Genomic DNA, 16,019 nt, shown 5'->3' with positions numbered 1-16,019 from the left:
TGCGCTCTGTTACTATAGGAACCATGCCTTCTAAGGATGAGGGGGGCAGCTCGGGAAGGAGGGCAGAATCACATGTTAGACCCTAACCAAGGACAAACATTGAAAAGGATGGGTGGTGGTGGGGAATGTTGCTCACCACCGAGCCAGTTTGGCCCCACGACCGTGGGTGCCATGCAGCGTGCATGGCCTTGGCACCAAAGGGGGTGCCCGACCCCTCCATGGGGAATTTCGTGGGTGCCCCGGGGAGTTGGCGCCTACGCCACATGACCCATTCTCACCACCCAACTGCAGGGCAGAAGGAGAATGCCCTGAAGCGGTCGTGGGTCTGTGGCTTTGAGCATGTGGCCATCAAAACGATCCAACCCACATTTGTTTGCCACGGAAGAAGATAGAAGCGGGCAGAACGGTGGTGCAAGGATTGATTAGCTGGTTGGCGTTCCAGCAGTGGGCATCTCAGCAGAAACCTTAGTTATGGAGGGACCTGATCTGTAGCTTTACAGAGGGGAGCGGTGGACTCGTAATCTGGTGAACCGGGTTCGCGTCTCCGCTCCTCCACATGCAGCTGCTGGGTGACCTTGGGCTAGTCACACTTCTCTGAAGTCTCTCAGCCCCACTCACCTCACAGAGTGTTTGTTGTGGGGGAGGAAGGGAAAGGAGAATGTTAGCCGCTTTGAGACTCCTTCGGGCAGTGATAAAGCGGGATATCAAATCCAAACTCTTCTTCTTCTTCTTCTTCTTCAGGTCGGCAGCCTCGTTGTATAGAGCCAAAAAGCAGCTCCAAGGCTTAGAATCATAGAATCATGGAATCATAGAATCATAGAGTTGGAAGAGACCACAAGGGCCATCGAGTCCAACCCCCTGCCTAGCAGGAAACACCATCAGAGCACTCCTGACATATGGTTGTCAAGCCTCTGCTTAAAGACCTCCAAAGAAGGAGACTCCACCACACTCCTTGGCAGCAAATTCCACTGTCAAACAGCTCTTACTGTCAGGAAGTTCTTCCTAATGTTTAGGTGGAATCTTCTTTCTCGTAGTTTGGATCCATTGCTTGGGTACGTGGACTCGAGATAACAGCACAAGACATCTTTTTTCCTTAGCAACCTTTCGCTCTTTATTGCATTACATTTGATACAGTCTCCTTGCCGATCCAGACCACCCCCTGGGTCAGGAGAAGCCAGGTTTCTTCAGCTTTCCCCATGTCATAGCTACTCTCACAAATAAGAAACAACTGCATTCTTTACAACTGAGTGAAGGACTGGGGAGAGAATCACAGGAGTCCTTTTGGGGGGATGGGGGTGGGAATTGCATGCCACAGACATCTGGGGCAGTAACAGAAGGGTACCCATGGGCCGAGGAGCTTATAAAACTGCACATCTGATGCTACAGAAATCAATCCTTGCAGCTCCTCCTTCAGTCAAGAGACTTCCCCACAGTCCAAGCTCTCAATTTTCACACTTATTTCCAGCAAATTCCCCACCCCGAGAGGATAGCAGAAGTTTTATATACCACAGCTGCAAAAGCATCTCAGTTGTGCCCACGTAGCTCCCAAAATGCCTCCCAACAGAATTGCCGTATTTTTCGCTTTATAATACGCACCAGACCATAAGGCGCACCTAGTTTTGGGAGGAGGAAAACAAGGAAAAAAAATATTCTGAATCCCAGAAGCCAGAACAGCAAGAGGGATCGCTGTGCAGAGAAAGCAGTGATGCCTCTTGCTGTTCTGGCTTCTGGGATAGCTGCGCAGCCTGCATTCGCTCCATAAGACGCACACACACTTCCCCTTACTTTTTAGGAGGGAAAAAGTGAGTCTTATAGAGCAAAAAATACGGTAACTTCTGCAAGAGCACACGTAAAAGATCTGTGGCTGCCTGAACCCACAGAATTAAGGCATTAGCTGAACGCAGACTGATATAACTGAGCTCTGGCACCAGTTTCAAAATGAATTCACACCATCAGGATTCCATCGTGGGAGAAGAGGGGCCATTCTTGTCATCCCCACCCTCTCTTGTCACATTCTCGCCCCTAACCCGCTGCATGAATCAGCGTTGGGAGATGTGAAGACTGCTTTCCTCATGCTGGGGTGTCATGCTGTTGATACAGAGCTCTACAAAACTGGCTTCTAAATCCTGTGGGGGGGGGGAGTCTGCAGAGGTTGCTCGCTTCAAACCTTCAGCCCTGGTGCATGGAGGATGGTGGAGGTTGGGTGACAGGGAAGCAACAGAAGGTGGGGGCAACCAGAATATCCCCGTCAACCCTGCAAAATATTCTAACCCCGTGAACGGGGCTTGAACAACCGAACGGGGGCTTTGCAAGTATGAGCAAAGAAGCTAGAGGTGTGTGCAGATATTTTGCTCTTTCTTTGTTGCCTGCTTCTCAAAAGGCTTTCACCCCCCATCATCTTGTTTTTCTATCTCTTCTCTCTCCTGCATGGGAACACACAGCTTTGACTTCCACACCCCCTTCAGATTCCAGGGCTAATGTTGGTACACAGCGTGAAACACCCAGTCCATCCCTGGGTTCCACTGCAGAGTCTGTGCCCACCTACGGTGCTTGTGTTGGGATCCCGAGCCATGTAGATTCCACAAAATTACACATTACAGGCCTTCCTGGACTGCACCACTTCAGAATGTAGAACGGGGGAGTGCGTTTTTAAATGCTCCCCTTTCTTTTTTTAAAAAACCCAAACACTTTGTGCGTAGAAAATTAATATTCCAGGCTATGGCAGTACACCAGTTGAGGCATCCGATGAGCTGATTTTCTTTATGCTGTGAATTCGTTTTTACTTATATGGAGGAGCATGAAACAAAAGTGATTTTCCCCGTCTGCATCCTGAAGTGGTGGAGTCCAACAAGGACTCCAGGCATGTGGCTCTGCTAAATGTATAGCTCAGCTCTCAGCCTTTCCTTGCAAGCAGGTGCCTTTGATTTCACGGCATTCACTCGTGGGGAGAGCACCCTGAAGACTGCAGCGAAATGGTAGGAAAGATTCAGAGCATGTCCCTTTGCGTCCGACATCTTGCTTTAAGGTGCTGAGGTGGTCGCAGGAGGAAAGATCTCTTTTAGACGCCGATGGGGCAGGAAACCCCAGTGCCTCCAAGTCCGCAGTAGCCATTAGGGTGCTTGCTCAAGTACTGCTGGTGATATTCTTCAGCGTAATAGAACTCTGGAGCCTCGCGGATCTCAGTGGTGATCGTGCCGAAGCCGTTCTCCGTCAACACCTGCCAGAGGGAGGAAAAGGAGGGAGAATCCCATTAGGAATTGTTTCCACTGAGGTAAGAAATTCATTTGATTGGCCCACCAGCCAACAAACAGAGGCTAGAGCCCAATTCAGGAGTCTATAGCTTGAGGGTCTCTACACACGTGGTTGCACATGTGAAAACGTCCCCGGAATCTGCAAACCTGATAGTTCAGGGCTGCAAATTCCAGAGAAGTCTCTGCATGGTGAACTATATCAGGGGTGGCCAACTCCCAAGAGACTGCAATCTACTCAGAGAGTTAAAAACTGGCAGTGATCTACCCCCTTTTTTGGGTTCAGGTCAAAGTTGTTGAGCTCTGTTTAGGAAGGAGGAAGGCCCATTTTTGGGGGGGTTGGTTGGGTCAAAGTTGTTGAGGAGGTAAAATGTTGAACTCTTTTTAGGGGCGTCACAGTTGTTCAGCATCTTTGGGGAGAGCCAATGATCTACCAGTGATCTACCGCAGACGTCCAGTGATCTACCGGTAGATCACGACCTACCTGTTGGAGATGCCTGAACTATATGCATGGAGGCCCCCTCCTCTATATGTGGGCATCAGGAGAGGAGTCCACAATGCCAGGGTGGGGTCTACCCAGGGAGGACATAAGAACGTAAGCAGAGCCTGCTAGATCAGGCCAGTGGTCCATCTATTCCAGCATCCTTTTCTCATGGTAGCCAACCAGATGCTCCAGTCCCATGAGAGTTCCTTCCTTAGAATCATAGAATCATAAAGTTGGAAGAGACCACAAGGGCCATCGAGTCCAACCCCCTGCCAAGCAGCAAACACCATCAGAGCACTCCTGACATATGGTTGTCAAGCCTCTGCTTAAAGACCTCCAAAGAAGGAGACTCCACCACACTCCTTGGCAGCAAATTCCACTGTCGAACAGCTCTTACTGTCAGGAAGTTCTTCCTAATGTTTAGGTGGAATCTTCTTTCTTGTAGTTTGGAACCATTGCTCCGTGTCTGCTTCTCTGGAGCAGCAGAAAACAACCTTTCTCCCTCCTCTATGTGACATCCTTTTATATATTTGAACATGGCTATCATATCACCCCTTAACCTCCTCTTCTCCAGGCTAAACATGCCCAGCTCCCTTAGCCGTTGCTCATAAGGCATCGTTTCCAGGCCTTTGACCATTTTGGTTGCCCTCCTCTGGACACGTTCCAGTTTGTCAGTGTCCTTCTTGAACTATGGTGCCCAGAACTGGACACAGTACTCCAGGTGAGGTCTGACCAGAGCAGAATACAGTGGCACTATTACTTCCCTTGATCTAGATGCTATACTCCTACTGATGCAGCCCAGAATTTGAATCCTATTGATGCAGCCCAGAATCCTTATTGTTGACTTCCTTCCATTTCTGGGTGCATGTTTAAAGAACCTTTTCTCTTAGTTGCATGGCTTGGAGGCGGCGAAAGTGGGGGTTTTTTTACCCCAGCTGTCAGAGAACAAATTGGAAGCAAATTGGGGTGTGTGAAATTACTTTCACTTGCTTTCCAGAATGGTAGCCATATAGGTCTACTATACTACAGAAAAGCTACAAACATGAGTCTGACCAAACTGCGGGAGGCAGTGGAAGACAGGAGTGCCTGGCGTGCTCTGGTCCATGGGGTCACGAAGAGTCGGACACGACTAAACAACAACATACTACAGAAAATGGGGGTGGGGGCATTCACTATATACCAGAGACTTGTTCCAATCCATTGATTGCAAAAAAACAGATTGCTTTGATCCAATTTCTCCAGACAAAGACTGGCTATTTCCACTGCTATGGGGGATCCCATCTAACCCCTTTATCTTGCCAAAGTTTTGGGTTAAAATAAATGGTTCTTACATAGTGCAATCTCAGCCAAGAAGGAAATGGAATGAGTGGGAGGATGTTTGTAGAGCTGATTTCTCAGAAATGGGGAGCAGCTAATTCTTCATTAGGTGAGTAACCTGATATCTATAATCACCTAGGAGAGACATACCCAGCCAGCCATATCCATCTTGGAATGGAGTTCATAAGCTGACCTCATAGAGACAGCACACAGCCCAATTTTGGGTCTTTCTGTTGTCTGGTTTCCCCTAATTTTTTTCTTGTTCCCCATCACCCACTGCTATGTGTAGCATTCTACCTGATTTCGAGTCCTGAGAACTCGAAAGCTTGCCACAAATTTGCAATGTTTTCAGCTGACCTTAATAAAGGCATTGCCTAGTTGTGGATTTGAGGAGTTTCCCCTTATCCACAGACCAACACAGCTACCTTTGCTTTTTATGTGAGAGCAATGTGAATGTAGGAGAAAGCCTGTTGGTTTCCTTGAACCCTGTTTACTTACATATCTCTTCGGTTTATATCCTGCCCTTCTTCCCAAAGGAGCCCAGGGGGGAATGTGACCAAGAGAGCCACATTGCTTTAGTGGTTGGCGTGTCATACTAGGACAACAGGGAGTGTACAGTTCAAATCTGCGCTCAGGCACAGAGCTCAGTGGGTGAGTTTTGGGCCAGTCTCTGCCTCTCAGCCTAACCTACCTCTCTGGGTTGTTGTGATGATGAAACGAAGAGCAGGGTGAACTACAACGCACGAATAAATAAAGAGTTAAATCCCGAGTCTTCGCAGTTAGTGAAGCAGGCATGGCTCCAGGGGGAGGAAAAGGAGGGGGGAAATGTATTTCCCCTAACGGCGGAAAAGGTGTTTGGAAGAATCCAATTCCACGGAGTTGGACTGTTGTTGTTTTGGCTGCTGGCACCATACCGTGGGGAGTCTAAGATGGTGCGAAAAAGGAAAGAAAAGGAAGGCTTTCTTGTTTACATCCAAAGTCTGAAAGTGGTGTGCTGTGAATAAACAAAGGATGCTCCCCCAAAATGCTGTGTCACCGAAAGGCCCCCCCCCCCGGCAAAACAGCTCTGCGGAACATGCCTCTGAGCCAAAGGCGTACAGCAGCAGCTCAACTTTTGCCTTTCTGAGCTCCCTCGTATTTCCAGAGCACCCTGTTTCTGGATGCCTTCAAATGGCACCCTATTCCTCTCTCTCACACACACACCCATCTGTGCCTTTTGAAGGCAGAGCAGCTAAAACAGAGTTTGCATGCAGCTGGACTTCTGAGCAAAGTCAACTCATCATCCTGCGGTTTGGGGATAGCAGAAACCAGGTCACCTTTCTTCATTCTTGGGAACGTAAGATCTGAGAACAGGAGGCAATGGGAGGCAGCCCAGGCGCCAGTTCTGGCTGGCAGAGAAGCAACTTTTGACCTGTAACCCGCCCACGTCCTCCTAGCAGATAAAAGGAGCCCTCCGGACCCTGTAAGTCTCTGCGCGGCCCACGCGCGCTTGCTGCAGGATCGGCTTCCGACCTTGCTTTTGCCACAAGCCTGCTGGTGGCGGCTGATAAATCAGGGACAGGAGCTCAGACTCTGACCTCTGTGCCCTCCTTATATTGGCCTGCTGACGAAGCCAGCTGCTAAAATCTCAGAAAGGGGTCTAGGGGTTAGGACAGGCTGTTCGGTCCTGCAGAGAAGACTTTTAAGTTAAAAAGAGAGAGGATAATTTAAAGCGCAAATTGTGCCCTCTCTTTTTTCCAGCTCTCAAGGGCACTGGGCACAACTCCTGCTCAGAGGCTCCCTTTCTGCCCTCCGAACAGAAACTGTGCTTTGCTTTTAACCCCTGCAGATCTGAGTGTGAAATATTCACCCGAGAGGCTGGCTGCTTTGATAGCTGCCCATCGCAAGGGACACCTAAGCTTCTGGCTGCACCTGTCCCCCCCCCCCCAAATAGCCGCTGGACTATGGAGGCCAACCAGAGTGTGAGCAAGACGCATTCACCATGATAAATTTATTGGGGCAAGATTGGAACGGCCCCGTTTCCCATCTCTGGGGAAAGTTGCAGAAGCTCCAATATGCAGGAGAAAGTTAATCTGTGTATGTAGCTGAGGGTTTATCCACCTTCTGCCCTGCACGCTTTCTAGGCAAAGATATGAACTTTCCTGATCTGAATCCAAGTGCATTTTTTTTTCTTTTCTTTTCTGCCCTGCAGCTTTCCTTGAGGAAACCTGATCATTACCACTGAAATGGAGGAAACAGCAATTCAGGTTTTCTGTGAATTGCCATTTGCTCCTAATTAGTGGCCAATAGTGGGTTTTGCGGGGGGAGCGGCAAGGTAACCCCTGCAAAAGCACTTGAACAAGGACCTGGAAAGACCAGACCTCTGCCTAGCAATGTGGAGCAAATTTAAGTGTGGATGAGCCCTGTGTTTTCCTTTAGGCATTATAGAAGCATGTACTTCATCCGATCCCATTTTCCTGAAACAGCCCCAATTGACTACAGTGGTGCCTTGCAAGACGAAAAGAATCCGTTCTGCGAGTCTCTTCGTCTTGCGTTTCTTTCGTCTTGCGAAGCAAGACCATTAGCGGCTTAGTGGCTTAGCGCTATTAGCAGCTTAGTGGATCAGCTGATAAGCGGCTTAGCGGCTTAGCGGAATAGCTGATAAGCGGCTTAGCGGCTTAGCGGCTCAGCCGATAAGCGGCTTAGTGGCTTAGAAAAAGGGGGGGAAGGAAAAAACCCCCCGCAGGAACTCGCAAGACATTTTCGTCTTGGAAGCAAGCCCATAGGAAATTCGTTTTGCGAAGCACCTCCAAAACGGAAAACCCTTTCGTCTAGCGGGTTTTCCGTCTTGCGAGGCATTCGTCTTGCGGGGCACCACTGTAATCCACTAGGAAGCCACTCACCTACTAGCTTGCCCATAATTTGTCTGCTGGGAGAAATCAGGGAAAGCGTCTTTGAAATGGCATAAAAAGCACATATGCTTAGGAATATTAGGTGTTAGGAAGGTAGGAAACTGGCTTGTCTATGTCAAACCAAAGGCCCAGCTGACTCGGTATTGCCTTCTTCAGCCTTCTTCAACCTACCGTATTTTTCGCTCTATATGACGCACCAGACCACAAGACGCACCTAGCTTTTGGAGGAGGAAAACAAGAAAAAAAATATTCTGAATCTCAGAAGCCAGAACAGCAAGAGGGATCGCTGCGCAGTGAAAGCAGCAATCCCTCTTGCTGTTCTGGCTTCTGGGATAGCTGCGCAGCCTGAATTCGCTCCATAAGACGCACACACATTTCCCCTTACTTTTTAGGAGGGAAAAAGTGAGTCTTATAGAGCAAAAAATACGGTAGTTGTTTGGGGACTACAGCTTCCCTAACTGCCACAGCCAATAGTCAGAGAGGGAGGGAGCTAGAGACCAAACTATCTGGAGGGCACCTGTTCGGTTTAGATGGGTCTACACTGACTGAGTGGGAGTCTCCCAGGTATGACGCATGGGCAAGAGCGGTCCTATTTTTTTCCGCAAAACGCTGGAGATTTTGCAGGGGGTGTTGTGCTGCAAGGAAGGCACGATTCCAGAATCGGACACCTCTTGAAAACCTTCTTCTGTTTTATTGTGTGTTAGTCCTTGCAGCTATTGCTCTTCTCACCTTGGTAGCTGTATCTGTTCTGGAGGGCTAGCACTTCCCACGCCACATTCCCACCATACCACTTCAACAGGCATGGCAAATCCCGGGACCTATAATTTGATAAAGGGTGCTGGGAGGTGTTAGAGGAGACCTTTCACAAAGCTACATCTCCCAGCACCCTTAACAAACCACGTTTCCCAGGATTTCTTTGGGGGGGGGAGCTGTTAAAGTGTATATGAGTGCTTTAAATGTATGGCAGGACCTCTCTCTCTCTCTCTCTGCCTTTTAAACAGGGTGTGGTCTTATAAACTACAGGCTCTGTCCCCCTGTTAGCGTTGATCTCCTTCCCGACTTCCATTATTGCTCTCTTTCCAGCCACGGCAGAAGCACCAGATGCACGAGAGGGAAGAGAGGGAAGAGGCAGGCGAGGGAGATGGAGGGAGGGAGAGTAACAAGGAATGCACCATGCCTTTCCAAGAGAACTTGGCGTTTGCAGCCCCTCTCCTTCCCTGCCAGCCATGGAACAGCAGTGACTTGGCAAGAGTTAAAGAGACAGATGTCAGTCTCATCTGGTTGCTTTGGCTCCAGTTGTTTGTTCAAAATGAACAGCAAAGCCAAGCAAGCGTGGGGGTCTTTTGTGCCCAGAGAGAAAGGAAATGAGCAAAGCCCTTCTGGTCAGCGCCTCTGACTCTTGAAGCCCATGTTGGTTTACATGGCTTGAATGAACGTGACGAGGCTTGCGAGGCACAATTGGGAGAGAGGGAACCATCAGGCCAAAACTTCAACAACAGGGAGAAGGGTGTGCACGACAGCCCCTGCATTTTGTGGAATGTGCAGAGAGGAGCAACTGATCCTTTTAGCATATTCCAGAGCCATGGCATTGACTCGTCTTGAGTGACCAGAAGACTCACAATAAGGCCTTCCACCATGGTCTGTGATGCAAGTACTGATGTCCCATTGGCTTCGCTCGAGCAAGTTCATGACTTTATTACATCATGAGGTTTGGTAGACAAAATCCTGCTTCTGACGCATGAAATGGACAGAAAGGGGACTGGTTTATACAGACAGGTAAGTTACCGAGCAATAAACCAGGTTAACAAAGTAAGAGGGTGTGTGGGGGGGGGGAATTGGGAAAGCAAAACACAAAGAAAGAATGCTTAGGAACATGGCCTTATCTCCTACTGATTCCTTTAGCAACCAAGCCTTCAAACAAGCATGATCGTAGGTCGGGGCCACCCAGCGGCAAGTGGATTTTTCAAAGGAAGACATGACCAGACCGCATCTGAATCGTACGTATTTTGCATGTGCCTTTCATGTAAAAGACATACATTTTACATGAAATATGCACTTTTTGATGCATTTCAGTGCATTCACCTGTAAAGCACGTATTTTGAGCACATCCTCTGCGTACTTTGTGCACACTGAATCATAGAATTGGAAGAGACCACAAGGGCCATCGAGTCCAACCCCCTGACAAGCACTGAAAATGCACTGCAAAATCAGTGTAATTTGTGTAGTTCTGAGAGTTCAGGAGTGTTGGATTGGGCTGGACCACTGTGAAAAGCGGACGAAACGCATTCCTCCCCGATCCCTAATTGCTACAGAACCACCATCATGAAGACCTTACTGGCTGCCATTACGTGCACTATGCTTTATTGGGAGCATTAGTCTGTTATAAAAGAATTGTGACTGCATCATAGGGGCCTCGGCACGACCTCCTTGCTCCACAGTAATGAGGTTAGCATACGCCACTCTCTGTGCCCCTGCAATGAGGCACATCTACAGAACCAGGAAGTTCGGATATGCAAAGTTGTAACTGCACTTCATGTGTCCCTATCATATTTGGTCAATTGTGCAGCTACTTCTCAGTGCAGAGCTTGACAAACAGAAATTTTGTATACAGGCTGACCAGGTGGAAAATGCATATTAGGCAGCATGGACAGACCCATGTAAGCGGAGACCAATTTGCCTCTCTGCCCTTCATTGCTGGGTTCACATTATCCCATAATAATGTAAGAAGAAATCCATTGGATCAGGCCCAAAGGTCATCTAAGCTAGCATCCTGTTGTCACGGTGACCAACCAGATGCCCATGGAAAACTCGTGAGTAGGAAGAAGAAGAAGAGTTTGGATTTGATATCCCGCCTTTCACTCCCTTTAAGGAGTCTCAAAGTGGCTAACATTCTCCTTTCCCTTCCTCCCCCACAACAAACACTCTGTGAGGTGAGTGGGGCTGAGAGACTTCAGAGAAGTGTAACTAGCCCAAGGTCACCCAGCAGCTGCATGTGGAGGAGCGGGGAAGCGAACTTGGTTCCCCAGATTACGAGACTATCGCTCTTAACCACTACACCACACTGGCTCTCTAGGAGATGAGTGCAACAGCACTCTCCCCATTTGTGATTGTGATAGAGGTCAATCCATTTGTCCCCCACAAAAAAACAACAACACACCAAATAGTGCAAGAAAATGAAACGGAATGCACAAAGGAAATCAAAAAGGAAAACAGCAAGGAAAATATGATACAATGCAAACAGATCTCAAGTAACACCAACCGGCCTGCATTGCCCAGCACCACTCACTGAGTCTAGGGGGGTTTTTGCATCATAGTTTCACAGGGCCAATCCTGATGGACTACACATGCTCACATTGGTGCTGGAAGAAAATGAAGTTGTGTGTTTATTGCTGTAAAAGTTTATTTTTTTAATTTTTTTAAAAATTGAATATTCTGTGCAGGCAGCTGATGTGGTACAGTGGCTGGAGTGTTTAAGACTAAGGCCAGTGAGACCTGGATTCAAATCCCCACTGGGTGGGTCAGTCTCTATACCTCATAGGGTTGTTGTGGGGACAGAACAGAAGCTGCCTTGAGCTCCTTGGAGAACAGGCAGCATATAAGTGTACTAAGCAAGTAAAAGTGCCCTGTTTCGAAAAGCAGTTCAAAGTACAGTGGTACTTCGGGTTACAGACACTTCAGGTTACAGACGCTTCAGGTTACAGACTCTGCTAACCCAAAAATAGTGCTTCAGGTCAAGAACTTTGCTTCAGGATGAGAACAGAAATCGTGCTTCGGTGGCGCGGTGGCAGCAGGAGGCCCCATTAGCTAAAGTGGTGCTTCAGGTTAAGAACAGTTTCAGGTTAAGAACGGACCTCCGGAACGAATTAAGTTCTTTAGCCGAGGTACCACTGTATGGTTTTAAAGCTATGGTTTTCCCAGTAGTGATGTATGGAAGTAAGAGCTGGACCATAAAGAAGGCTGATCGCCAAAGGATTGATGCTTTTGAATTATGGCGCTGGAGGAGACTCTTAAGAGTCCCATGGACTGCAAGAAGATCAAACGTATCCATTCTGAAGGAAATCAGCCCTGAGTGCTCACTGGAAGGACAGATCCTGAAGCTGAGGCTCCAATACTTTGGCCACCTCATGAAAAGAGAAGACTCCCTGGAAAAGACCCTGATGCTGAGAAAGATGGAGGGCACAAGGAGAAGGGGACGGCAGAGGATGAGATGGTTGGACAGTGTTCTCGAAGCTACCAGCATGAGTTTGACTAAACTGCAGGAGGCAGTGGAAGACAGGAGTGCCTGGCGTGCTCTGGTCCAGGGGGTCAAGAAGAGTCGGACACGACTAAACGACTAAACAACAACAACCATTCAGTTGAAATTTGAGGGGAATCCAGACCCTAGCTAAATGCTCACAGATGCATGGCTCTTTAAACAGAGGTCGCACAGAACCCGGATGCTTTCAGAACGGTTCCCTACTTAGCAATTGCCACTCGATCCCGAAAGTAACTGTTGAGAGCCGGGAGGATCCGTCAGTTACTGACCTTCTATGGCAAGTGAAGCTACATCAACAACAACAAAAAGGGGGAGCGCCGATTGCATGTGCCTCTTTGCATACGCACATCAATGCATGCGAGAAGAAGGGCCGCTTTGTAGAGAAACTTGCCAACAAGCCTACTTTTGGTGCCATCTGCTCCGAGGAGAGTGAGCACCTGTTCGGAGCAGCTGCTGAACGCGGAAGGTAGGTAAGGGAGAAATCAGTTTCATTCTCGACTTGGCCTGCTGCAGGTAGCACATGGGCCTCACCAACGGGAATGCCAACTGTTCCCTTTTAAGCTTGTCCTAATTAGGAAGCGGGGAGCGTTCTGAAATCTCAAAACTGTTTGGTTAGATTATTACAGGAAGTTCCAAGAGAAGAGAGGGTGGCGAGCCTCCTCCCTCTCCCGAACGTCAGTTGCGGTTGCTCTTTTTATCAAGGACGCCAGCTTATTGCTGGGCAAGGGGTGGGGAAGAGTGGAAAGAGCAACCCGAACTCCCTTTCGCACCTTAACCCAGCCTTCATTGGCACGGTCCCTATCAGTAGAGCATAAACAGCCCTCCGGCTTTCATCTGCAAGTGACTCTTCTGCATGTGATGCTTCTATCAGACACTAAAAATACTGCCTCCCTGTTGTAAACAGAACATTTCAGAACAAGGATTTAGATTGCAACGAGACCCGCGAAGGGAGGCCTGGAAAAGCGCCAAAATTGCTGAGAAGAGAAAAAGTGTTCCCTCACCCAAAAAATGTAACATGAGAAGAGCCCGGCTACTGGATCAGGCCAAATGGGGGCACATCTAATCCAGTGTCTTGTTTCTTACGGATGTCCCAAATGGGAAGCCCACAAGCTGGGCATGGCGGCAACAGCCGCCTCACGCTCTTCTCCCCCGGTGTTTAGAAATGTGTTGTCTCTGATCCCAGAGAAGGCATATAGTCATTGGTAGCCTTATTCTCAATGAATTGGTCTAATCCAGGCATGTCCAAAGTCCTTTCCGGGGGCCCGCCGGTCGATTTAATCCAGCCCCTGTGGCAGTTTATTTCCTGGGGTAAAATCCTAAAAAAACCTCAACAACTTCAATCCTAAAGAAAGGTCAACAACTTTGGTTGGCCCTTTGGTCGGCCCTCACGGCCCTTCACTTCATCAAATCTGACTCTCGTCCTTCAAAGCTGATTAAGTTGGTGACCATCGCTACACCTTGTGGGAGTGAATTCTATAGTTCGACTTTGCTTTGTATGAAGAAGCACATCCTTTTTCTCTGCCTTGAATCTCCCAACATCCAGTTGCTTTGGGGTTCCAGTAATACAAGAGGTTGAGAAATAACTGCCTCCCATCCACGTCTTCACACCACGCATGCATTCATGTAGCTCTATCGTGGTCCTTCTTTCTCTCTATTTTATTAAACAAAAAACCTTTCCACGTAAGGAAGCCTCCTGGCCATGCTTGCTACACTTCCCTGCGCCTTCTCCTGTCCTACAGTAGTCTTCTTGAAGTCACAGAACTGACCACTAGCCCCGCCCTTCCCCCTCTGGCCGCTCACTCTGGATCCCTCCCAAGCAGACGAAGGCTGCACCGAGGGGGTGAGCTCCTCTTCTGGGTCTGTCTGGCCTGTTGCTCAGCAATGTGCAGGATTCTCCTCAAGCAGGGTGTCCGAGGGGGAGGAGGGCCAGCAGGACTGGGACTGTCCTGCTGTTGGGTAGAGAGGACAACCTCTGACCCATCTCTCTCTGCATCTGCACTCACACTGTGACTCTCAGCCTCTAACCCTGTCCTGGAAGGTCCTCCTCCTGATTTCCCTCTGCCCCTGATCACTCAACCCACCTGCTTCTATCACCTCCTAGTTCATCACTTCCCCTGACTGCTCTTCAGTGTCCCAGCACCACGGTCTAGGGTCCATGTTATCGTCTTCTGTGTCTTCCCTGGAAGGCTTTTGGGTGGGTGACTCCCACACTCTTTCTCATCCAGCCAGTTCCTGACAGATGGACTGTTGTTGGTTTGATTTGGCATAATCTTAAAAAGCAGAGACATCACCTTGCCAACAAAGGTCCGTATAGTTAAAGCTATGGCTTTCCCAGTAGTGATGTATGGAAGTGAGAGCTGGACCATAAAGAAGGCTGATCGCCGAAGAACTGATGCTTTTGAATTATGGTGCTGGAGGAGACTCTTGAGAGTCCCATGGACTGCAAGAAGATCCAACCTCTCCATTCTGAAGGAAATCAGCCCTGAGTGCTCACCGGAAGGACAGATCCTGAAGCTGAGGCTCCAAGACTTTGGCCACCTCATGAGAAGAGAAGACTCCCTGGAAAAGACCCTGATGTTGGGAAAGATGGAGGGCACAAGGAGAAGGGGACGACAGAGGATGAGATGGTGGGACAGTGTTCTCGAAGCTACCAGCATGAGTTTGACCAAACTGCGGGAGGCAGTGGAAGACAGAAGTGCTTGGCGTGCTCTGGTCCAGGGGGTCACGAAGAGTCGGACATGACTAAACAACAACAAAGCTTCCTGTGCTCCTAACACTTAGCCTTGGGTCGATGGTGGGAATTTAAAGCAACAGTTCTTCTTATAAAAGGGGGGAAGTCAACATGGAGGTAATTCTGTCACCCAGCAGGGGTCCCTTCAGTTTGCGTCATTAACCGAGCCTGCAAGTGCCATGGTTTGATCTACAAGGGCTTGGCTCTCTCTTCGCTGCTAATCTCGGTACCATGTAGAGCTCCCAAATGAATAATGTAGTGTTTGTGTTTTCCAAGCCAACTCCATTATCTCACAAGGTACACCTGGCATATACGAGGCAGATTTTCCTTCATCGAAGTACGCAGGCAATGGCTTGAGCTTTTGAGATGGAGAGAGTTTTAAATCAGAGTTTAGATACTGACAGTCGTGCAAGCGTTTCCCATGGTCACCTTCACAACAAAGCCTGAGCCCAATATAACACCGGGCCCGGGGTGTGGGTGTGTGTGCGGAGAACGGCTTGGAAATAAAAAGGAACCTCCTTTTTTTGCTTTGCAGCAAGAAATAGAAAGACAATAGCATCTGGCAAGATGTCTGGACCAGCCCATTTTGTCATCCTACTCAAGACACGATGGCACAACCTACAAATCTGGCAATGATCATGGCACTCCATTCATGGATTCCTTCCACTTCTCCATTACACGGCAGCAGGAGGAGGAGACGACTACTGAAGCTGTGCTCGGTTCCTCACTCAGTCTCCTCTGCCCCCGATGGAGGGAACATTGGGGAGCTGCCCCCCCAAAAAATACTGGGGGGTGGCCGAAAACGCTCGGCCCCCTGGAGTTAGTGCCCCTGCAGCCATGTATAAAATTCTGCATAGCATGGAGGAAATGGATGAGGTGTTGTTTTTCTCCGACTTGTAATACTTGAAGCACCCAATGGTGACCAGCCAATGAGGTGGAATGTTGGGAGATTCAGGAAAGAGAATGAAAATACTCTTCCATACAGCTCATAGGAATTTGTTCCCGCAAACGCGGTGGTGGCCAACAGCTTGGACAACTTTAAAAGAAGATTAGACAGATGTATGGGGAGTAATTTATGGGGACGCGGGTGGTG

At 48.8% G+C, this 16,019-nt stretch overlaps 1 protein-coding gene across 3 annotated transcripts in view; it reads right to left on the bottom strand.

Annotated features, from left to right (window-relative positions):
* Positions 1-1,085: 1,085 nt before the first annotated feature.
* The window catches only part of MSRA (methionine sulfoxide reductase A), a 229,484-nt gene continuing 214,550 nt past the window's right edge, over positions 1,086-16,019 (bottom strand). For all 3 annotated transcript variants that reach the window (XM_079969021.1, XM_079969020.1, XM_079969022.1), the window contains one exon: positions 1,086-3,217. In XM_079969021.1, the coding sequence (XP_079825147.1) occupies positions 3,059-3,217 (159 nt within the window). In that variant the 3' untranslated portion in view covers positions 1,086-3,058. The remainder of the gene's footprint in view (positions 3,218-16,019) is intronic.

Source organism: Podarcis cretensis (assembly GCF_951804945.1).
Source record: "Podarcis cretensis genome assembly, chromosome: 3".
Classification (NCBI taxonomy): domain Eukaryota; kingdom Metazoa; phylum Chordata; class Lepidosauria; order Squamata; family Lacertidae; genus Podarcis; species Podarcis cretensis.
This window is presented reverse-complemented; position numbering and strand designations above follow the sequence as displayed.